General features: G+C 38.8%; 1 protein-coding gene across 2 annotated transcripts; it reads left to right on the forward strand.

Moving 5' to 3' along the window:
- The first annotated feature begins 615 nt into the window (after positions 1–615).
- Positions 616–7,604, forward strand: LOC122671592 (UDP-D-apiose/UDP-D-xylose synthase 2-like). Of its 2 annotated transcripts, XM_043868895.1 has the most exons (10): positions 616–964; positions 1,152–1,244; positions 1,368–1,475; positions 5,549–5,663; positions 5,749–5,882; positions 5,970–6,071; positions 6,162–6,254; positions 7,141–7,276; positions 7,366–7,491; positions 7,523–7,604. In XM_043868895.1, exons 1-9 carry the CDS (start codon positions 692–694, stop codon positions 7,482–7,484), a joined length of 1,173 nt encoding a protein of 390 aa, XP_043724830.1. In that variant the 5' UTR covers positions 616–691; the 3' UTR covers positions 7,485–7,491; positions 7,523–7,604. The 2 variants fall into 2 exon arrangements, with proteins under 2 accessions (XP_043724830.1, XP_043724829.1); XM_043868894.1 differs by having other exon boundaries at positions 7,366–7,604.
- The last annotated feature ends 9,410 nt before the right edge of the window (positions 7,605–17,014 follow it).

The following is a 17,014-nucleotide window of genomic DNA, read 5'->3' on the forward strand; positions in this document are numbered from 1 at the left end:
TGATCCAGTATCTCTGAAAGAGCAGTGGACCAGATGAGTGGTGGTTCGATTTTTCACCGAACCGTGGTAGAGATATTTTTTCCATAATATAATAATCGGACTCTTTGGCTCTTGACTCCTGACAACACTAAACGCGGGTTCTAGTAGCGTACAAATCTCCTTACTAAGTATGGAAAAGAAATTATAAGCGTCGGTGCTTGGTGATCTTACAAACGCGTTTCCTGGGTCTTTCACTCTCTCTACTCTGTCGCAAAATTACGAAAACGCTCATTATCGAATCCTTCAAACGTTATCCGTAATCCATTATCCATTCGTAGTGGCAACTGACGTTAATAAATAAACATTACGGGGGTAAATAATTACTCGACAAGACCCACGTGAGGATAGGTGACGTACAGCTCATAGATTTCGGAGCGACTCACATGCACATATGGAAAATGGAAATAATGGAAGAGTGGGGTTACTCGTTACTGAATCAAGACACTCAAGACAGAGCAGAGGCTACGCTCACTCCACGTAACCGACTTTCCCTCTCTCTTCTTTAAATAGCCACACCTTCTTCCGACGAACGTGACCTTTCCCTTTCTTTCTCTTTTTCTTATTTTCACATTTTCTTCTTCTGCTTCTCCAATCCGTGGGTTTCATTCTTCCGGACAGTGTAAAAGGGTGAGTGTTACAGAGAGATCTCAAAATGGCTGCAATGGCGAGAGTAGACCTTGACGGAAATCCAATTAAGCCGATAACTATTTGCATGATAGGCGCTGGAGGTTTCATCGGTTCTCACCTGTGTGAAAAATTGATGGCAGAGACTCCTCACAAGGTCTTAGCGGTTGATGTTTACAACGATAAAATCAAACATCTTTTAGAGCCTTCAACTTTACCTTGGGCCGATCGGATCCAGTTTCACCGTATCAATATCAAGCATGATTCCAGGCTTGAAGGACTCATTAGGATGGCAGATCTGGTGTGTAATGTTCTTCTTTTTTGTTCTTTCTCTCGCACAATCTTTATTTCTTCCCTATTTTACTTGTTGAAATCTGTTTGATTATAGAATAGATCTTCTGTCCCCTTACCCTTACCCTTACCCTACATCTCCTCTGTCTATACTTGTTCTGAATTTCTTTTAGTTAATGCGCTGTCTTGCTTTGTAGACGATTAATCTAGCGGCGATTTGTACTCCGGCGGATTACAATACTCGTCCTCTTGACACAATCTACAGCAATTTCATCGATGCGTTACCTATTGTAAGTGTTTCGGATTTCGTAGAATGATATGTATCAGTCTCTTTTCTGTTCCTTCTTGTTCCTTTTGCCTTTTCTTGTCTTGAGCAACTGAGTGACGTTGATGGATTTGAATTGATTGTTCAGGTGAAGTATTGCTCGGAAAACAACAAACGCCTCATTCACTTTTCTACCTGTGAAGTGTACGGGAAAACGATTGGAAGCTTCCTTCCTAAGGATCATCCTTTGCGAAATGTAATCTTCTTTTACTTTTGTCATCTTATCTTCTTGTCGGTATTTCATTTCTAGAAATTAGATCTATGTTCTTTTGATAGCTAATTCTATCTTACAGTGGATTTATGTGGTTTTGATGTCTTTTATCTTTCTTCACATCACAAGTTGTTCGTACGTCAATTTAGGTTATTATCTTCTACTTCAGATTTTAGGTTGTAGTTAATAGTCGTGGCGTGAGTTTTTTTTTTTTTTTTTAATAATTACTTTAATTAATCAGCCAGAACATTGTAAAATGTGGCTCTTAATGTCATCATTTGCCTTCCGCCATTGTTTATTTCATTGTTTATCTGTTATCGATTATGCTGGAGCGTTGTTTTCAAGTCGATGATATTTGGTTCATGTTCCACGTGTAGATCTAATAACTTGTTGCGACTTCTACCACTACTTTCCTTTCATGTTATATGTTCCTTTTCCAATGTGGAATGTTTATGTCTGTACTCCTACAGTCATACGGTTTGAGCATTCGGATGAATCCCTACTGTTATGACCGTGTTGATTAACTTAATTGATTTTGATTGCGCAATGCAAGTACTTTTGTATCACCAGCGATGGAGGAGTTGCCTTGAATGATGGGTGAGACGTGACATAATTTTGTTGGAGAGCTGTATTTGGACTTAGTGACCTGCAATTTTTAGTAGTTTAGAAATGAAAAGTGTGGGGGGTTTGCAATCCTATTATTCTGATATCTCCTTTTCTTCTAACCTCAGAGGAGCCTTCTACATCTGCCTCCTCTGTTTTTCATTTATCATGGCCAAGTGACCTGCAATTTTTGGATTCGAGTGTTTGACTCGTCATGGATGGCCTTGGCGCAACGGTAAGGTTGCTCACTTTGTCACGGGTTCGCAACGTTTGGATATAATTGATTATATTAGGAAATGAAATAATATACTATATTTGGAGAAGTGAAAAAAAATAAGTGTCATGCATGAGAAGAAAGGCATTGACACTGCAAACACTTTTACCCAGCTTCATTTGTAGTTGAATTTTTAAGGCTTCATGCTTTGGGATTGAAAGTTGGAATTTTATCTTTGTGAGTATCATGAGATCATTTAGTTTCAAAATTTTGACCATGTAACTGGTGGAGGAAGAAGACTGGTTAATCTGTGATTGGAAGGAAACATTACCCTCGGAGACTTAACAATTATCCATTAATATTTCTTGAGGAGGAAAGCTTATTACAAGAAAGATGCATCTTGTAGCTTCTGTTGTCTTATTGTGTATCCGGTCATGTAATTAGTTTTTACTCAAAATATAGGAATCTTGTAATAACTGCCAAGTGGAGTCTGTAATGCTTTAGACATGAAACCACTATTAATTCAAGTTGGGTTTTCTGTATATCGGTATTGATTATAACTGTAGGAGTGTCACCATGTTACCTGTTCTTAATTAATGATGTGGAAAGCATCTTTTATCTATAGAAAGTGGTCTTCTCCCTGATAAAAGATGCTTACGTAATAGGCAGAAAATCATCAATGAGTTGAGGAGTTTCTAATTGCTAGTTTGCTACTGATATTGGTTTCTGAATGCATGTGGAACCTGTGGAGAGCCCAGATCACTTTCATGTCACACTATGATAAAGTATAAATATAATAGACCTATTAGGTGCAACAACAACAACAACAACAACAACAACAACAACAACAAACTCAACCTTATCCCTACTTAATGGGGTCGGCCACATGGATCCAAACACAAAAAAGTAAAACTGAGTTAAAAAAGAGAGGGAAGAAGCCCAACCCAACATGACAGGAGAATCTCAGCTAAGTGGGGTCTGCAACATGGATCCTTGTCCTCTAATAGGCCCTATCCGAAGTCATACTTGGTACAAGACCTAGGCTATGCATGTCCTTCCTCACCACTTATCCTATGGTCATTTTTGGCTTGCCCCTAGCTCTTTTAGCTGCTTTAATCGCGATCACATCACTCCTCCTTATTGGGGCATCCCTAGGCCTCCTTTGAATATGACCATACCACCTTAAATGACTCTCTCGGAGCTTGTCACTGATCGGGGCGACTCCCACGTCTGCTCTAATATGTTCATTCCGTATTTTATCCTAACTTGTTTTTCCATACATCCATCTTAATATCCTCATCTCTGCTACACCAAACTTATCAATATGACCCTTCTTAACTGCCCAACATTCTGCCCCGTACATCATAGTCGATCGTACAACAGTCCTATAGAACTTTCCTTTAAGCTTTAAAGGAATACGTCGATCGCACAACACTCCAGATGTACCTCTCCACTTCATCCATACCATTTGAATTCTCTGTGAGACGTCATCCTCTATGCCACCTTCTTTACTTATGATTGGTCCCAGCTATCTAAAATATTCACTTTGTGGTATCTCTCTATCCTCAATTGGCACCACATCGGTATCCATTAGGGTGTGACTAAAGTTACGCATACATCATAGACCTGTGAGGTGGAACAGTAATAATTCAGTAATAATCACAATTATCTGTCATTAGTCTTAGAGGCATAAGTGATGTTCCTCATGTTTGCCTTTTGTGTTGAGGTAGGCTTTTGTGCTTAAGGTTGTCTTCTAACCAGTTTCCTTTTAAGCATTCTCCTGTAATGCTTCTGACATGCAACCACTATTCAATTTGGATTTTCTGTGTATCAGCATTGATTATAACTGTAGGAGTGCCACCATGTTACCTGTTTTGATTTGTGATGTGGAAAGCATCTTTATCTTTAGAAAGTTTTCTTTTCTCCTGATAAAAGATGCTTACAGTAATAGGCATAAAATCATCTATGATATTTGTTTTTGGTTGATGTGGAACCTGTGGAGAGCCCTGAGAACCTTCATGTCACACAATGAAAAATAATGAATATGATAAAACTGTGAAAGCCAACCCTATTTAGTTGGGATAAGGCGCAGTAGTTGTTGTATGATAGAACTGTGAGGTGGAACAGTAGTAGATCAGTAATGATCACAATTATTTCTCATTAATCTTGAGGCATTAGTAATGTGCCTCATGTTTGTTTTGCATTGAGGTAGGCTTTGTTGCTTAAGATTGTCTATCTAAGCATTTTATTTGTTATCATAAGGGTGAAGACAAGTGTCAACTATGACTCAGAGTCGGAGGATTTTAATTTTTGAGTTGCATTTCATCGAGATAATCCAACAGTCTATGGATTAATGGTTTTGATGATGTATTCTACTTAGTCCATCTAAACTTGGGCTTTATCCTTGGTGGTGTTCCCCCACCACACACCAAGTCTCATTTTCCTTTTTGTATCGTTGATGTTTGTTCTTGTTTTATATCATTTCCAACATCAAATGACAAATCCCTTTAAATATTGTCTCGTTGAGATTTTTAGACTTTTCTTTTGATCTTGTCTAGTAGAATGGGGGTTTGTTATAATGATGGAAAGATGGCTCTTCTGCAACACTATTCTCGGGGGGTACCTTGCTATTGAACACAGATTATTTTTGTCATTAATCAGTTATTATTGCTGCAAGTTTCACCATATACTGTATGTTTAGTTGGTATGCCCTTGTGGCATTATGGTTTAGGCTTTCATTTCCCCCCCCCCCCCTCCTTTTTTTTCTTTAATTGTTGGATCTATATGGATCGATGTTTTGAACTTTTGGTTTTTGCCATAGTTGAGTGACCTTTTTAGCATGGATCTTTGGGAAGTCTGGTATGAATCACAATCTTCAGTGTTTAATAAATGGCCTTAATGATTTTTAGACAGGTGGAAACTTTCATGTTCTAGGTTGGGCTTCTGAACTTTGAGACTAGATATGTCATTGTACATGACCTGGGTGAAATTTTATGGTAGTAAATGCTTTCTCATGTTTGTGTTGTATAGAATATTGTTCTGATATTAAATCATATACCCTCTCTCCCCCCCACGGCCCCACCGCCTAAACAAATATATAAATTAATAAATATGTAGATGGTAGGGTGGGTATCTGAGTTTGTGGATAAACATTGGCCTGACTGCTGCATCATCCAGTGAGATGCATCATCCATTTATTGACAATGAGCTTCAATTCATTGTTGTTTTTATGATGAAACAGGACCCTGAATTCTATGTCCTCAAAGAAGATGCATCTCCCTGCATATTTGGCTCTATTGAGAAGCAAAGGTGGTCCTATGCATGTGCAAAGCAACTGATTGAGAGGCTTATATATGGTGGGCATCCATAATATTTTGTTCCTAGATGCAATTTCTTGTATTATGCTATTATATGCTTTCCTAACTTCTGTACTGATTACAGCTGAGGGTGCGGAAAATGGTCTTGAGTTCACTATCGTGAGACCATTTAACTGGATTGGTCCAAGGATGGATTTCATTCCTGGCATTGATGGTCCAAGTGAGGGTGTTCCAAGAGTTTTAGCATGCTTCAGTAATGTAAGTTCTGTTTCAGTCATATACCATTACGATGCATGGTTAATAGTGTTGCAACTGTTTTAACTTTCTAGACTGTTTTACCTGTAGAATCTCCTGCGTGGTGAACCACTCAAGCTTGTGGATGGCGGACAGTCGCAAAGAACCTTTGTTTACATCAAGGATGCAATTGAAGCTGTTCTGTTGATGATTGTATGCTATCAGCCTTCTCTCTCTCTTATCTATCTTTTTTACATTGTCAGTTGCAGTAGTTGACTTTTTTTTTGTTTTTAAAATTTGAAGGAAAATTCAGTAAGGGCCAATGGGCAGATTTTCAATGTCGGCAACCCTAACAATGAAGTTACAGTGAGGCAACTTGCAGAGATGATGACAGAGGTAAATAGCCAAGCAGTTATATTTTCTTTCTTATTCTACTTCTCGAAGTCTGAACTGGATAGATGTAATTTACCACCCCCCCCCCCCCACCCCCCAAAAAAAAAAAAAAACAAAACTGGATAGATGTAGCCACTCCCCAGTAGTTCCAGCATCCTACTGGTCCTGTTATTCTTAAACTTCTTACGTCACATACTTCCTTATGTGATAAGAACTTCACCCATGAACGCATCATTCCAACTTTCCTTAACCCCCTAGGAGTTCCGCGTCCCATTACCCATTGGTTGCTTGACCTTCTTGCTCCCAATTTCAGTTCTGAACCCCTTCTCTGGTGAGATAAAAGCCCTCGCTTTTGCACCATCCAACTCGATGCTTCACATAAGATCATTCGGGTCAAACCCATTCTCTATCTTAAGGCTGATATTGAGGAATTTGACAAACAAATCCCTGAATTACTTGCTCTCGGACTTATTGAACCCTCAACTAGTCCTCATTCCTGTCACGCTTTTATGGTTCGCAATCATGTAGAAATAAAACGTGGCAAAGCTCGTATGGTTATAAACTACAAACGTTTAAATCAAAACATCATTTTTTACGGATATTTTATCCCTCGAAAAGATGTTCTCATCCACCGTGCCAAACATGTCTCTATTTACAATAAATTCGCTTGTAAATCTGGCTTCTGGCAAATTAAGCTAACTGAAGAATCCAAGCCTCTAACTGTTTTCTCCACTCCTTTTAATCGTCATTACCGATGGACGGTTATGCCTTTCGATCTTTGCATTGCCCCACAAGTTTTCTAACGTTGGATTGATTCTATCTTTGGCGACCTTGATGTTGCATCCCTTATTCCGTGTTCTGTAAATTTTATTCTCCCTAATTTTTGCAGGTATATGCCAAGGTAAGTGGAGAACCTACTTTGGATAAACCAACCATCGATGTAAGCTCTAAAGAATTCTATGGTGAAGGATACGATGACAGTGACAAGCGAATCCCTGACATGACAATAATCAACAGGCAACTCGGTACTTTTTCTTTCGTTCCCTGTCCTTTCATTGGTTGGTATTATAGGTTTAGCATAATCGTCACAGAATTTGGTGATCTGGTGGTGCAGGTTGGAACCCCAAGACATCACTGTGGGATTTGCTGGAATCAACCCTTACCTATCAACACAGGACATATGCTGAGGCTATTAAGCGGGCCATTGCAAAGCCTGTTGCATCAACCAGCTAAACATGTTCTATTCATTTTGGGAGCGGAATCCCACTCCGAGGGTGTTCGATTCTTTTGAAAGCAAACGGTACACATATTTAAGTGGTTCGTATATAATATGAATTTTTTTTGTTGGGAGCATAGGGAGTCAAGTATAGATCAGAAAAAAGTTGTAATTCTACATAAATCTTTAAATCAATAGAGACCAGAGTAGGACCAGAGTAGTTGATAGACCCATATTACTGAATTGCTACTAGAGCGCAAGCATGATTTCTGTATTGGGTAGCATGGTATGTGCTGAAGCCTTTTTTCTCTTCTTCAAAGGGTTTGCTTTGGTCTCTCCACTTGCTCTGTTTTTCTGGGTCGGAGATGTGCTGTAAGTTTTGTTTCTTGCCTTTCTTCTTACTGTGTTTTTTAGAAAAAGAAAAAACACTCTTTCAAGGTTATTAAGCCTTTGTTTATTATTAATGTTTCCCACATACTTGTAACACAAATCTAAATATTTTTTTAGCTGGAAAATGGTTTTGGTAGTTATAGAATGGCACAATGCCACAATGGCACATTCTAACACAAGAAAAATGAGGGAGTTGGTCCCCGAATTTTTTTTGTGTACGGTTCCTGACTGGTGCGGTTCCCTAGTTTCTCTCACAAGAGGGTGGATCCCACCTGGGCAGATTGTTCGGTCAGGTGTTTCAAGTGGATCCCACTCCCCTCTTGTGAGAGGAACTAGGGAACCGCACCGGGCAGGGAACCGTAGACAATAACGACTCGTTAGTCCCCACCCTGTAAAAAAATTAAAGTCTGGATTCCCCCAATATGCCAATATGTCACAGAATCAGTTACCTGTTACGATATATAATCTCTGATTGCCTAGTCTCTACCCAGGAGCTTAACAGGGAAACATTGTTTTTGTAAAAGCTTGGCAGTGTGAATTAAAAATCTTTTAAGAGGAGATCTAATCTGTATCAAAATAAAGCTCTTATAACACTCATTTAAGAAGCTCAAATGCAACAGTATTGGAGTATGTAATATTAGACGATCTATAGCTTACACTAAAGGTTCTTGCTATAATCAGCAAATTAAAAGCAACTAAATAGATAGAACCTTGACAATACAACACAACAAAGATGTAGGGAGCAAGGATTTGTGGCAAACTCGATACAAAACCAGTGCCAGCCAATATCAGTCGCTGAACTACGACTGGGTAAAGACCATAGCTCAAAATGGCGAATATTAAGGCGTTTATGTTCGATTACTTAAGTTGCATGGGGAAGAATAAAGTTTTGACAATCCGAAGGATGACGGGAAGGTGTATAAGCGTTTATGGACGGCTAAAAAAACTGTAAAGATGATGGAAATATAAGCTAGGATATCTGATTTAATGAGTGAAATTTAATCAGGGTGGATGTTTGTTTTGGTGAAATAACTAGGCGTTTATTGACGGCTAAAAAATGTAAAGATGATGGAAATATAGGGTAGGATTTCTGATTTAATATGAGTGAAATTTAACCAGGGTAGGATTGAGTCCCCCACACATGAAGCGTTACACGGGGTGGGGGAGGCTTTGTGTGACCGGGGTTTTCCCTAGGGTCTGAACCGTAAAAAAGCATTGTTCTTTTTTTTTTATAATATAAAGAAAAAAATAAAAACTAAAGAAAAGATAAATGTCAGGTCCATAGAGAAAAGTCTCACCCTGGTTCGTGCTTACTTTGATGACAAGCTTAATCAAAAAAGTAGTATAAAAAAAGTAGTGAAGTCCCAATATCCCTAATATTATCAAACAAGAAAATTTTAGTAAGAAATTGTAAATGATTCAGAATATGAAAAGTGTTCCAAAGGTGGTGGTGTAGTTTGTTTGTTTGTTTGTTTTTTTTTTTTACCGGAATATTATTTGGGACCAGGGCTGGCCCTTGGCAATTTATTAAATCTCCAAAATATAATGACCAATAATTATAAGGGGGGGAGGGGGAAATAACCCGCCTTACTCCAACCCAAGGATACAAAAGAATCTCACACTCTCTTCCAAAAAGAATCTGCACACTCAAAACCCTGTATCCACAAAAGAATACTATGTACGAATTACAGGTAAACCCGCGGCATCCTCCCATATAATTTTCCTTAGTTTTGTCGGTGTATCCGCCCAGTCAATGAAAGTAGTACTGGACACCGAATCACAGGCATAATTGGTTAACCAATCTGCTACTCTGTTTCCTTCTCTAAATGTGAAAGTAACCATCGGCCGGAGGGCTTGAATCTCCTTCCACACTTGTACATCGACTCATCCTTTAGACAGCGCAAAAGTGAGGCCTTCAAATAGTCCTCTGGCTCCAACTTCAATGTAATTAAGGGTATTGGTGTTGCCTAACTGTACCAATACAAAGTTGTTGTCCATCAAAATTCCCCAAACCCATCTAGTTCTATTTATTTCCTGCTAAAATGTCCTACACATAGTAATTGGATATTGGACTTAAATTTGTGGGTATTCATTTTATAATGACCACAAATTTAAGCCCAATATCATTTCAAACTCAAACAACAATGGTTTTTTCATATTCACATGCTTTAGGCTTGGGAAATGATTCTATTTTAATTTGGCTAACATGCTTTATAGCTTGAGACATAATTCTTGGATGGTCAAACAAATTGCTCTACCAAAAAGCATAGCGATTACAACAAATCATGAGAGCTCCTCAAGTACTCAACAGAGTAATGTACCTAATATTCATTCACGGCAGAGGAAGGCCATAGAGGTTGGTCAAGCAAAAGCCAAAATGAAAGAGACCGAAGAAGACATTTAAAGTAGTGAATCAAACTCAATGATGGACACTGGGCATTTTTTATTTCAGGACCCCGTGGTGGTTGGGGAGGTGCAGCCCCACGGGCAACCATGAAAAATTTAAGTTGGAACTGCTAGGGATTTGGGGAGCACCTTGACAATTCGTGCTCTTGGCAATCTCTTCAAATCTAAGAAGCCAAATATTCTTTTCTTAATAGAAACAAAGTGTGGATCAGAAAGATGAAACAACTTCAGAAAAAAACTAAAAATGGTGGGTTCTTTCATGGTTGAGTCTGTTGATGCCTTTGGTAGGTTGGTGTTTCTTTGGAAAGAGTCTTTGCAGGTGGAGATTATTTGGTTTGATTCCACTAATTGGCTGTAAGGTTTGAACAAAGTCTTCTTCATCCTTTTTCATGACTTGTGTATATGGTGACCCAGTTCGGGCTCTCAGACAACATGTATGGATGGCCCTAAAAAATCCATCCATGGCATTAAGATGAAGAATAGGGCGCCAAGTATTACTCATCTCTTTGCAAATGATTGCCGTTATTCTTTGAAGCTCGTCTATAGGAGATATGCTATCTAAAGGATTGCATTGACATTTATTGTAGAGCAAGCGGCCATGCAATTAACCTTAAGAAATCTTCCATGTGCTTTAGTACTAATACGTCGAACTCGCTTCAAGCGCTGCTTTTCTTAGAGTCCTGAAAGTGCCTTATGCTGATGGCCCTCGAAAATATTTGGGTTACCTACAGAATTTGGTGTATTGAGGTAGAGCTATTACAAAACATTAGTGACAGAACTTCTAAAAGACTCCAGGAGTGGATACAAAAGTATCTCTCTCAGCTTCTTTTCACAACCATGTAGGTAAAGAGGCAACGTGTTTTTTCTAGGGAGATAAGGATAGTCCGAACAAGATCCATTGGGTGTCTTGGAAAAATCTTTGGAAATCCAAGGACATAGGGGCTCTTGGTTTTCCGGATCAACGCATATTGAATCGTGCTATGCTCGTCAAGGTGACGTGACACCTTTTTCATAAGCCAGAGTCCACATGGGCATCTTTTATGAAGGCGGTCTATTGTCCGAACATGTATTTCTTTGACAGCATCTGTAGGTCAGTATTCATCATGAGCATGGTGTAGCATATTGGGAAGGAGGAAAGTCCTTAAAGCAGGGTTCTTATGGAAGGTGGGAAAGGGGAATCATATCAATATTTGGGAAGATAATTGGATCTCCTCATTACTAGGTTTTAGTCTCGAGCTTTCTCATAGATCGGATGACTCGATTGATGTGGTCTCGAACATGATAGACGATGAAACTCGATGTTGGCGTGTGGATTTAATTCGTAGCTTATTTCATCCCAACGAAGCTGAGACGATCATTAGAATTCCTTTAGTTCTTTTTCTTCATAAGGATTGTATGGTTTGGGGAGTAGTGAAGGATGGCCGGTTTTTTGGTGAAGTCGGCTTACCATCTCTAATGTAATCAACTACAATCAAGGGGGAACGCTCTACCCGACTCATCTCGTGTTAGTAACTGGGCGTGTACGCCTAATGTGGTTTGGAAGAGAATATGGAGGTGTCCAACACTACCTAAAATTAAGAATTTCTTATGACGTGTTTGTGCAGATGGTTTAGCCATAGATGTGGTGTTAGCCAAAAGTAGAGTGTCTGTGGATCCTTTATGTCAACTTTGTGGAGAAAAGGAAGAGACCTCAGGGCATGTCCTTATAAATTGTCCCTTCGCAAATGTAGTTTGATTTAGAAGCCCTCTGTCTCAGAGGTGAACTCAGTTGGGGATGCAACTACTTAGTCTCGGATCCAAAGTTAGGACTACTTTAGCAGTCTAGGGAAAAAACAAAACAGAGAATGTCTTAGCCTATGTGGATTTCTTGGTTAGTACATATGGAGGGCTAGGAACGATTTTATCTTTTCTCATAGAAAATGGACTCTTTTATGAGGTGATCATAGTGGCACAAAAAGCTCATGATGAATTTATACAGGCTCAATTAGGACTATTCATCCTAATGTTACAAAATTGTTTACTAAGGCTCAAAAGGGTGGACACCCCCCCCCCCCCATGTCATTTCCACAAGCTAAACACGGATGCAACATGGAAGAATGATGGCAATTGAGGTATCAGGTTTGTTATCAAGGATCATCAGGGTCATGCATGCCTGTGTCTCAATATCTAAACCTCTAAACTTTAATTCTATTTTATTAGGTGATGCTTTGGCGATGTGTAGTGGAATGCTGGAAGCAATCTTTGAATCTTTCGACTGCATTTTAGTGCAAAATAGACTGTAAGAATCTATGCTCTTATGTCACAGGGGGAGCACATCTGTACCTTTACTTGTTTAGCCGGTGATTGAGGACATATCACATAGTTCCACATATTTTTTGGAATGTAATTTTCTTTTTATTCCTAGGGAGAACAACTCTTTAGCCAGGGAGGCCTAGTCCATTCCGAGTAGGACGGTTTGGCCTCTATCCACTCCATGGTTGATGCCTTGATGGAATTTGTAATTCAACATCTACGAGCTATGCTCAATTTCATGAATAGATGTTTACTTACCAAAATAAAATAAAATGAATACCACAGAGTTTGTAAACAAACTAAACTATCTTGTCTGTTTTATCCAAAGCCACTCTTTTCAAAATATATTTTTAGTATTTATCTTTATTTTCCCCTAATTTTACATTCTTTCCCCCTACTCCCCTCCTCCTATAGAACCCCACCACCCCTCTCAGAAAAAAAATATTTTTCTTGCAACTTATTTAGTTTTACCTATTACTTTTTTTTTTTTTTTAATTTAACCGCCCAATGAGATTTTAACTACTACTATTGGGGGTGCCTTATGGCACAAGGTGAAGACAGGAGAATTACAAATCCAGGACCTCCTCAAGCCTGCACTCTATCGGCAAGGTCCCAACCAACTGAGCCTATTACTTATTTGAATTGAACATTGAAATGAGAAAACACTAAAGTGATGGTTATGTATCACTTCTTTAAAGTGATTATAGGAGGTTATTGATTCTCAAAAGTAATTTTGCCTAGAATTGAATGACATATGATTCTCAAACATAATTAATAAATTCAAATATGACAAAAAAAAATGGTTATGTGTAATGTATGAGTATTAAAAGGACTAGGACCCAATAATATTTTTTTTATAGATTTGGTGCAAAAAAAGGGTTTTACAAAAATAATATGGTTCCTCTTGTTAAAATCCAGGAGAAAAAATATGGACATTTATTCACTATGTAACAGACATGTAAATCATCTAATGAACAGAATAATAGCAGGAAAACTATGATTTAAGAGTTTACAAAAAAAAAAAAAAAACAAAAAAGAGTTTCAAACAAAAAAAAAGAAGCTATAATTTATGAAAAGGAAGACTCAACTAAAATAAACAAAATATAATAGTTGAATAATTAATCCCTATAACATTCATAAGATTATCATAAAACACATCAATGTATCAATGGTAATGTATCATATGTTATGAAACCATAAAATTCCAACAAAAATATTAACCATAATAAGAAAAATATATATATGTATCACTCATCATACAACACATGGAATCCATAAAATATAATTTATAAGTAATAAGAAGAAAAGACATCAATTGTTCACATCCAATGATGTCTGTGTCTCTGAGCAATATAAAGGAGTACTTTCGATATTGTTTTGTTGATGCTTTCTAATTTAAAGATCACTTGAGCTGATGTCTAATCCGAAGAAATGATCTAACTTGATGGCTGTGTTAAAGAATTTTGAAAGAAAAAAGAAATAGAAGGCAAAATATGAGAAAAAGAACGTTAACTTGTATCACATGATATTACCACTTTGTCCCTGTTGAACTTAAAATCTCATTCAATCAAATGCTCATGCACATGCACATGCACATGCTCTTATTGACCCCCGCATTGGTGCAAGCGTTACATTACCTGCCAACGATCTCTTGCCTGTAAAATATATATAGTAAAGAGCAAGGATTCGAAGTATCACCACACCAACACACCAACACACAAACAGAGTAAGAATTTTTATATGCACGAAAGTGACATAAAGAGTTTTTGGTATTTTTTTTTTTTTTCTAATATTTTTTTCCTGGCATCTCCATCTTCCTCCTTTGCCACCACTGCCATCGACGACGGCGCCACCGCCATCATAGCTACATCAACGCCTGACACAACTGACAATGGGCCACCATTTTCTTTATGCTCTTCTCCCTCTCCTTCACCTCCTCCGGTCACCGCCACACCATCACCTTCTCCTCCAGTTATACCGACAACACCTCCACTCTCGTTAATGCTATTGTCTATTGTACAATCACCACCAACACGTTGCTCCCACCTCCAGTAATTTAATCTCCCCACCACCATCACCGCCATTTGAGCAAAATCTCTACCTTCAACATCTCTCTCCTCTCCCTCGACCTCTGTTCTTCCTCCCCACCCCACCCCGCACCACTCCACCTTACCCCACACTCTCGCCCCACCTCCTTTAATTGCTTGGAACTCCTACCCCTACCCCAACATTGTCCCCACCTTCCCACCCCCTTTGCAACCTACCATCGTTCCCATCAATCCACCCCTTCCGCAACTCCCACCCTCACTCCCTTTGCAACAACACACCATGAACCTGGTTTGCCACGAAATCAACTGCTCCCAGTGTCCTTGAAACCATCAATTGACAAGTGGAGGGTTAGGTCATTGGAGAGATGACAAATGGCGAGAGTCGATTCCGATCCTCTACGGCTGGGCACTTGACGAGTACAGAGAATGTTCACATACGTAAGCGTACATGAACAATTCACACCCGTTCAAATGGAATCTATTATGTGGGAATGTTCCATTTGAACGGTTACGAATCGTTCACATACATAAACATTCACCCCCCTTGCAGACGATTGGCCGTTTGGCGGCCTCACATAAGCAGAGGCGAAATGACTGCCCCACCCATTGCCCGAGCATCCTGTTCAGGTGGGGTCCACTCCCTGGCTGTGTGAGCCGCCAAACGGCTGCTCGACTGCCCAACCGTAGAAGATCCAAATTATACGAGCTGGATGTGAGTGAAAAATGGAGAACCCATGTTTTTATTGGTTTTGGTTTGGTCCTATGGTGTGGTGGATAGATATCACGTGTTAAAAATTTTTCGCTCTAGCCATCAAACTTGCCAAACACATGAACGTTTAGTTCAAACTACCAATTGCTACCAAACCTAGTTATATATGAGATAAAAGGGAAAATGCTATGTAGCCCTCAAAGTTTGTACAACACTACAAGCACGGGCTGTCCTAGTCTTGACTCCTCTAATCCTCCTCGTGAAAAATGGTGGGATCCATTGTGGCTATCATTTCAAAAATTGGAATTGAATCGTAGAATCGTTTGGGGGTCAGACATGGCTGATCTTTGGTCCAAACTCCAAAACCGTTGAATCGTTGAATTTTCTTATCTGAGAGTTGATTCTAGGGTTTCCATTTTGGGGACTGAGCCGATTCTAAATCTGTGTTTTGGATCCTAGATTGTGGTGTGCCGATTCTACTCGATCTATTGATGAAAAATATTAATAAAAGAAAAGGTTCTCTACGCCGTCAAGGGAGGGTATGCTAGCACCCTTTCTCTCTGTCTCTCTCCTCCTCATATGGAATTACCTTGTTGCCTTCTTATGTATGAATTTATTCCTTTACATCTCATTGGTGAGCTCTTTTATGCCGCTTGCTCAGAGAACCCTCTCCTTAATATTAATAATAGAAAATGAGTTTTTTTTTTTTTTTTTTTAATTAGTAAATTATATGGGAACTAAAATTTGGTGGGCCAGATGGAACCTCAGGTTCCTTATTCACATGTTAAGTTTGAGTAGAATATATCATGTGGTAAAATCGAGCAATAAATTTTTTTGAACTACCAAGAGAATGCATAGATCATCAAAGGATAAATAGATGTATGCAGGAGTATAACTGTTTGAATTTGGGTTTGAAATTTGATGCATAAGCATTCATTTATGTATTTATCACTTAGAATTACCACATCATCCTTGGTGTGTTATGAAGAGGATTATAGTTGACCCAACTAAGAACCTTTTTGTTGAATAATTAATTTTAAATAATAATAAATATAATGTTTTGACTTGGGATCCCTACTCCCCCTAGTGCCGGCCTCTCTAGTAATTAATTTAATAATAATAAAAAAACGAATATAATTTTTTGGATGAACATTCTCTATAGGGGGAGTGCATCCCTTATGCACTCATAGGGGCTAATGAGAGGACATGCTGGAGCATCATGGGAGGCGAGGTAGTCATTTTGCGCCCCACTGTGGTAGGCATGGGTAGTACACTTACACGGTACATTCCCATAGAAAACTTTTCTCCTAATTTTTTTCTCCCATAATGAAGGAAGAATCCCCTTTCAATCACTGATTCACCATTGCCATTGTTCTGTCTAATTAAAGTGGAAAGAAGTTTTTGATAATATGCAATATGATGCGAGAGTCTGCGACAATACAAGAGTCCAATTACTAAAAAGTCAAATCACCATTGATAAGAGGATTCTTCCTCGTCTACGGTGAGGAAAACTTTGTCCTAAACATAATGCTTTGACTTGGGATCCCTACTACCTGCTTCGTATTATTGGTATGAAAATGGAATCTGAATGCCACTCGATTCCGGCATGTGCTAGGGACCCACTCTTTATATTCCATTTTAACGGTGATCATAGGTTATTTGTACGGACAGCGTAGTAGGCATAAAGTTGTCACATGTCTGC

This window comes from Telopea speciosissima, chromosome 8, assembly GCF_018873765.1.
Source record: "Telopea speciosissima isolate NSW1024214 ecotype Mountain lineage chromosome 8, Tspe_v1, whole genome shotgun sequence".
Taxonomy (NCBI): domain Eukaryota; kingdom Viridiplantae; phylum Streptophyta; class Magnoliopsida; order Proteales; family Proteaceae; genus Telopea; species Telopea speciosissima.

Excerpts from the sequence above, each read along its gene's own strand:
- LOC122671592 (XM_043868894.1), top strand. The coding sequence starts at position 692 with ATGGCTGCAATGGCGAGAGTAGACCTTGACGGAAATCCAATTAAGCCG. Across the intron at positions 5,883-5,969 it reads TTTTAGCATGCTTCAGTAAT|AATCTCCTGCGTGGTGAACC; the intron begins GTAAGTTCTGTT and ends TTTTACCTGTAG. Across the intron at positions 6,072-6,161 it reads AAGCTGTTCTGTTGATGATT|GAAAATTCAGTAAGGGCCAA; the intron begins GTATGCTATCAG and ends TAAAATTTGAAG.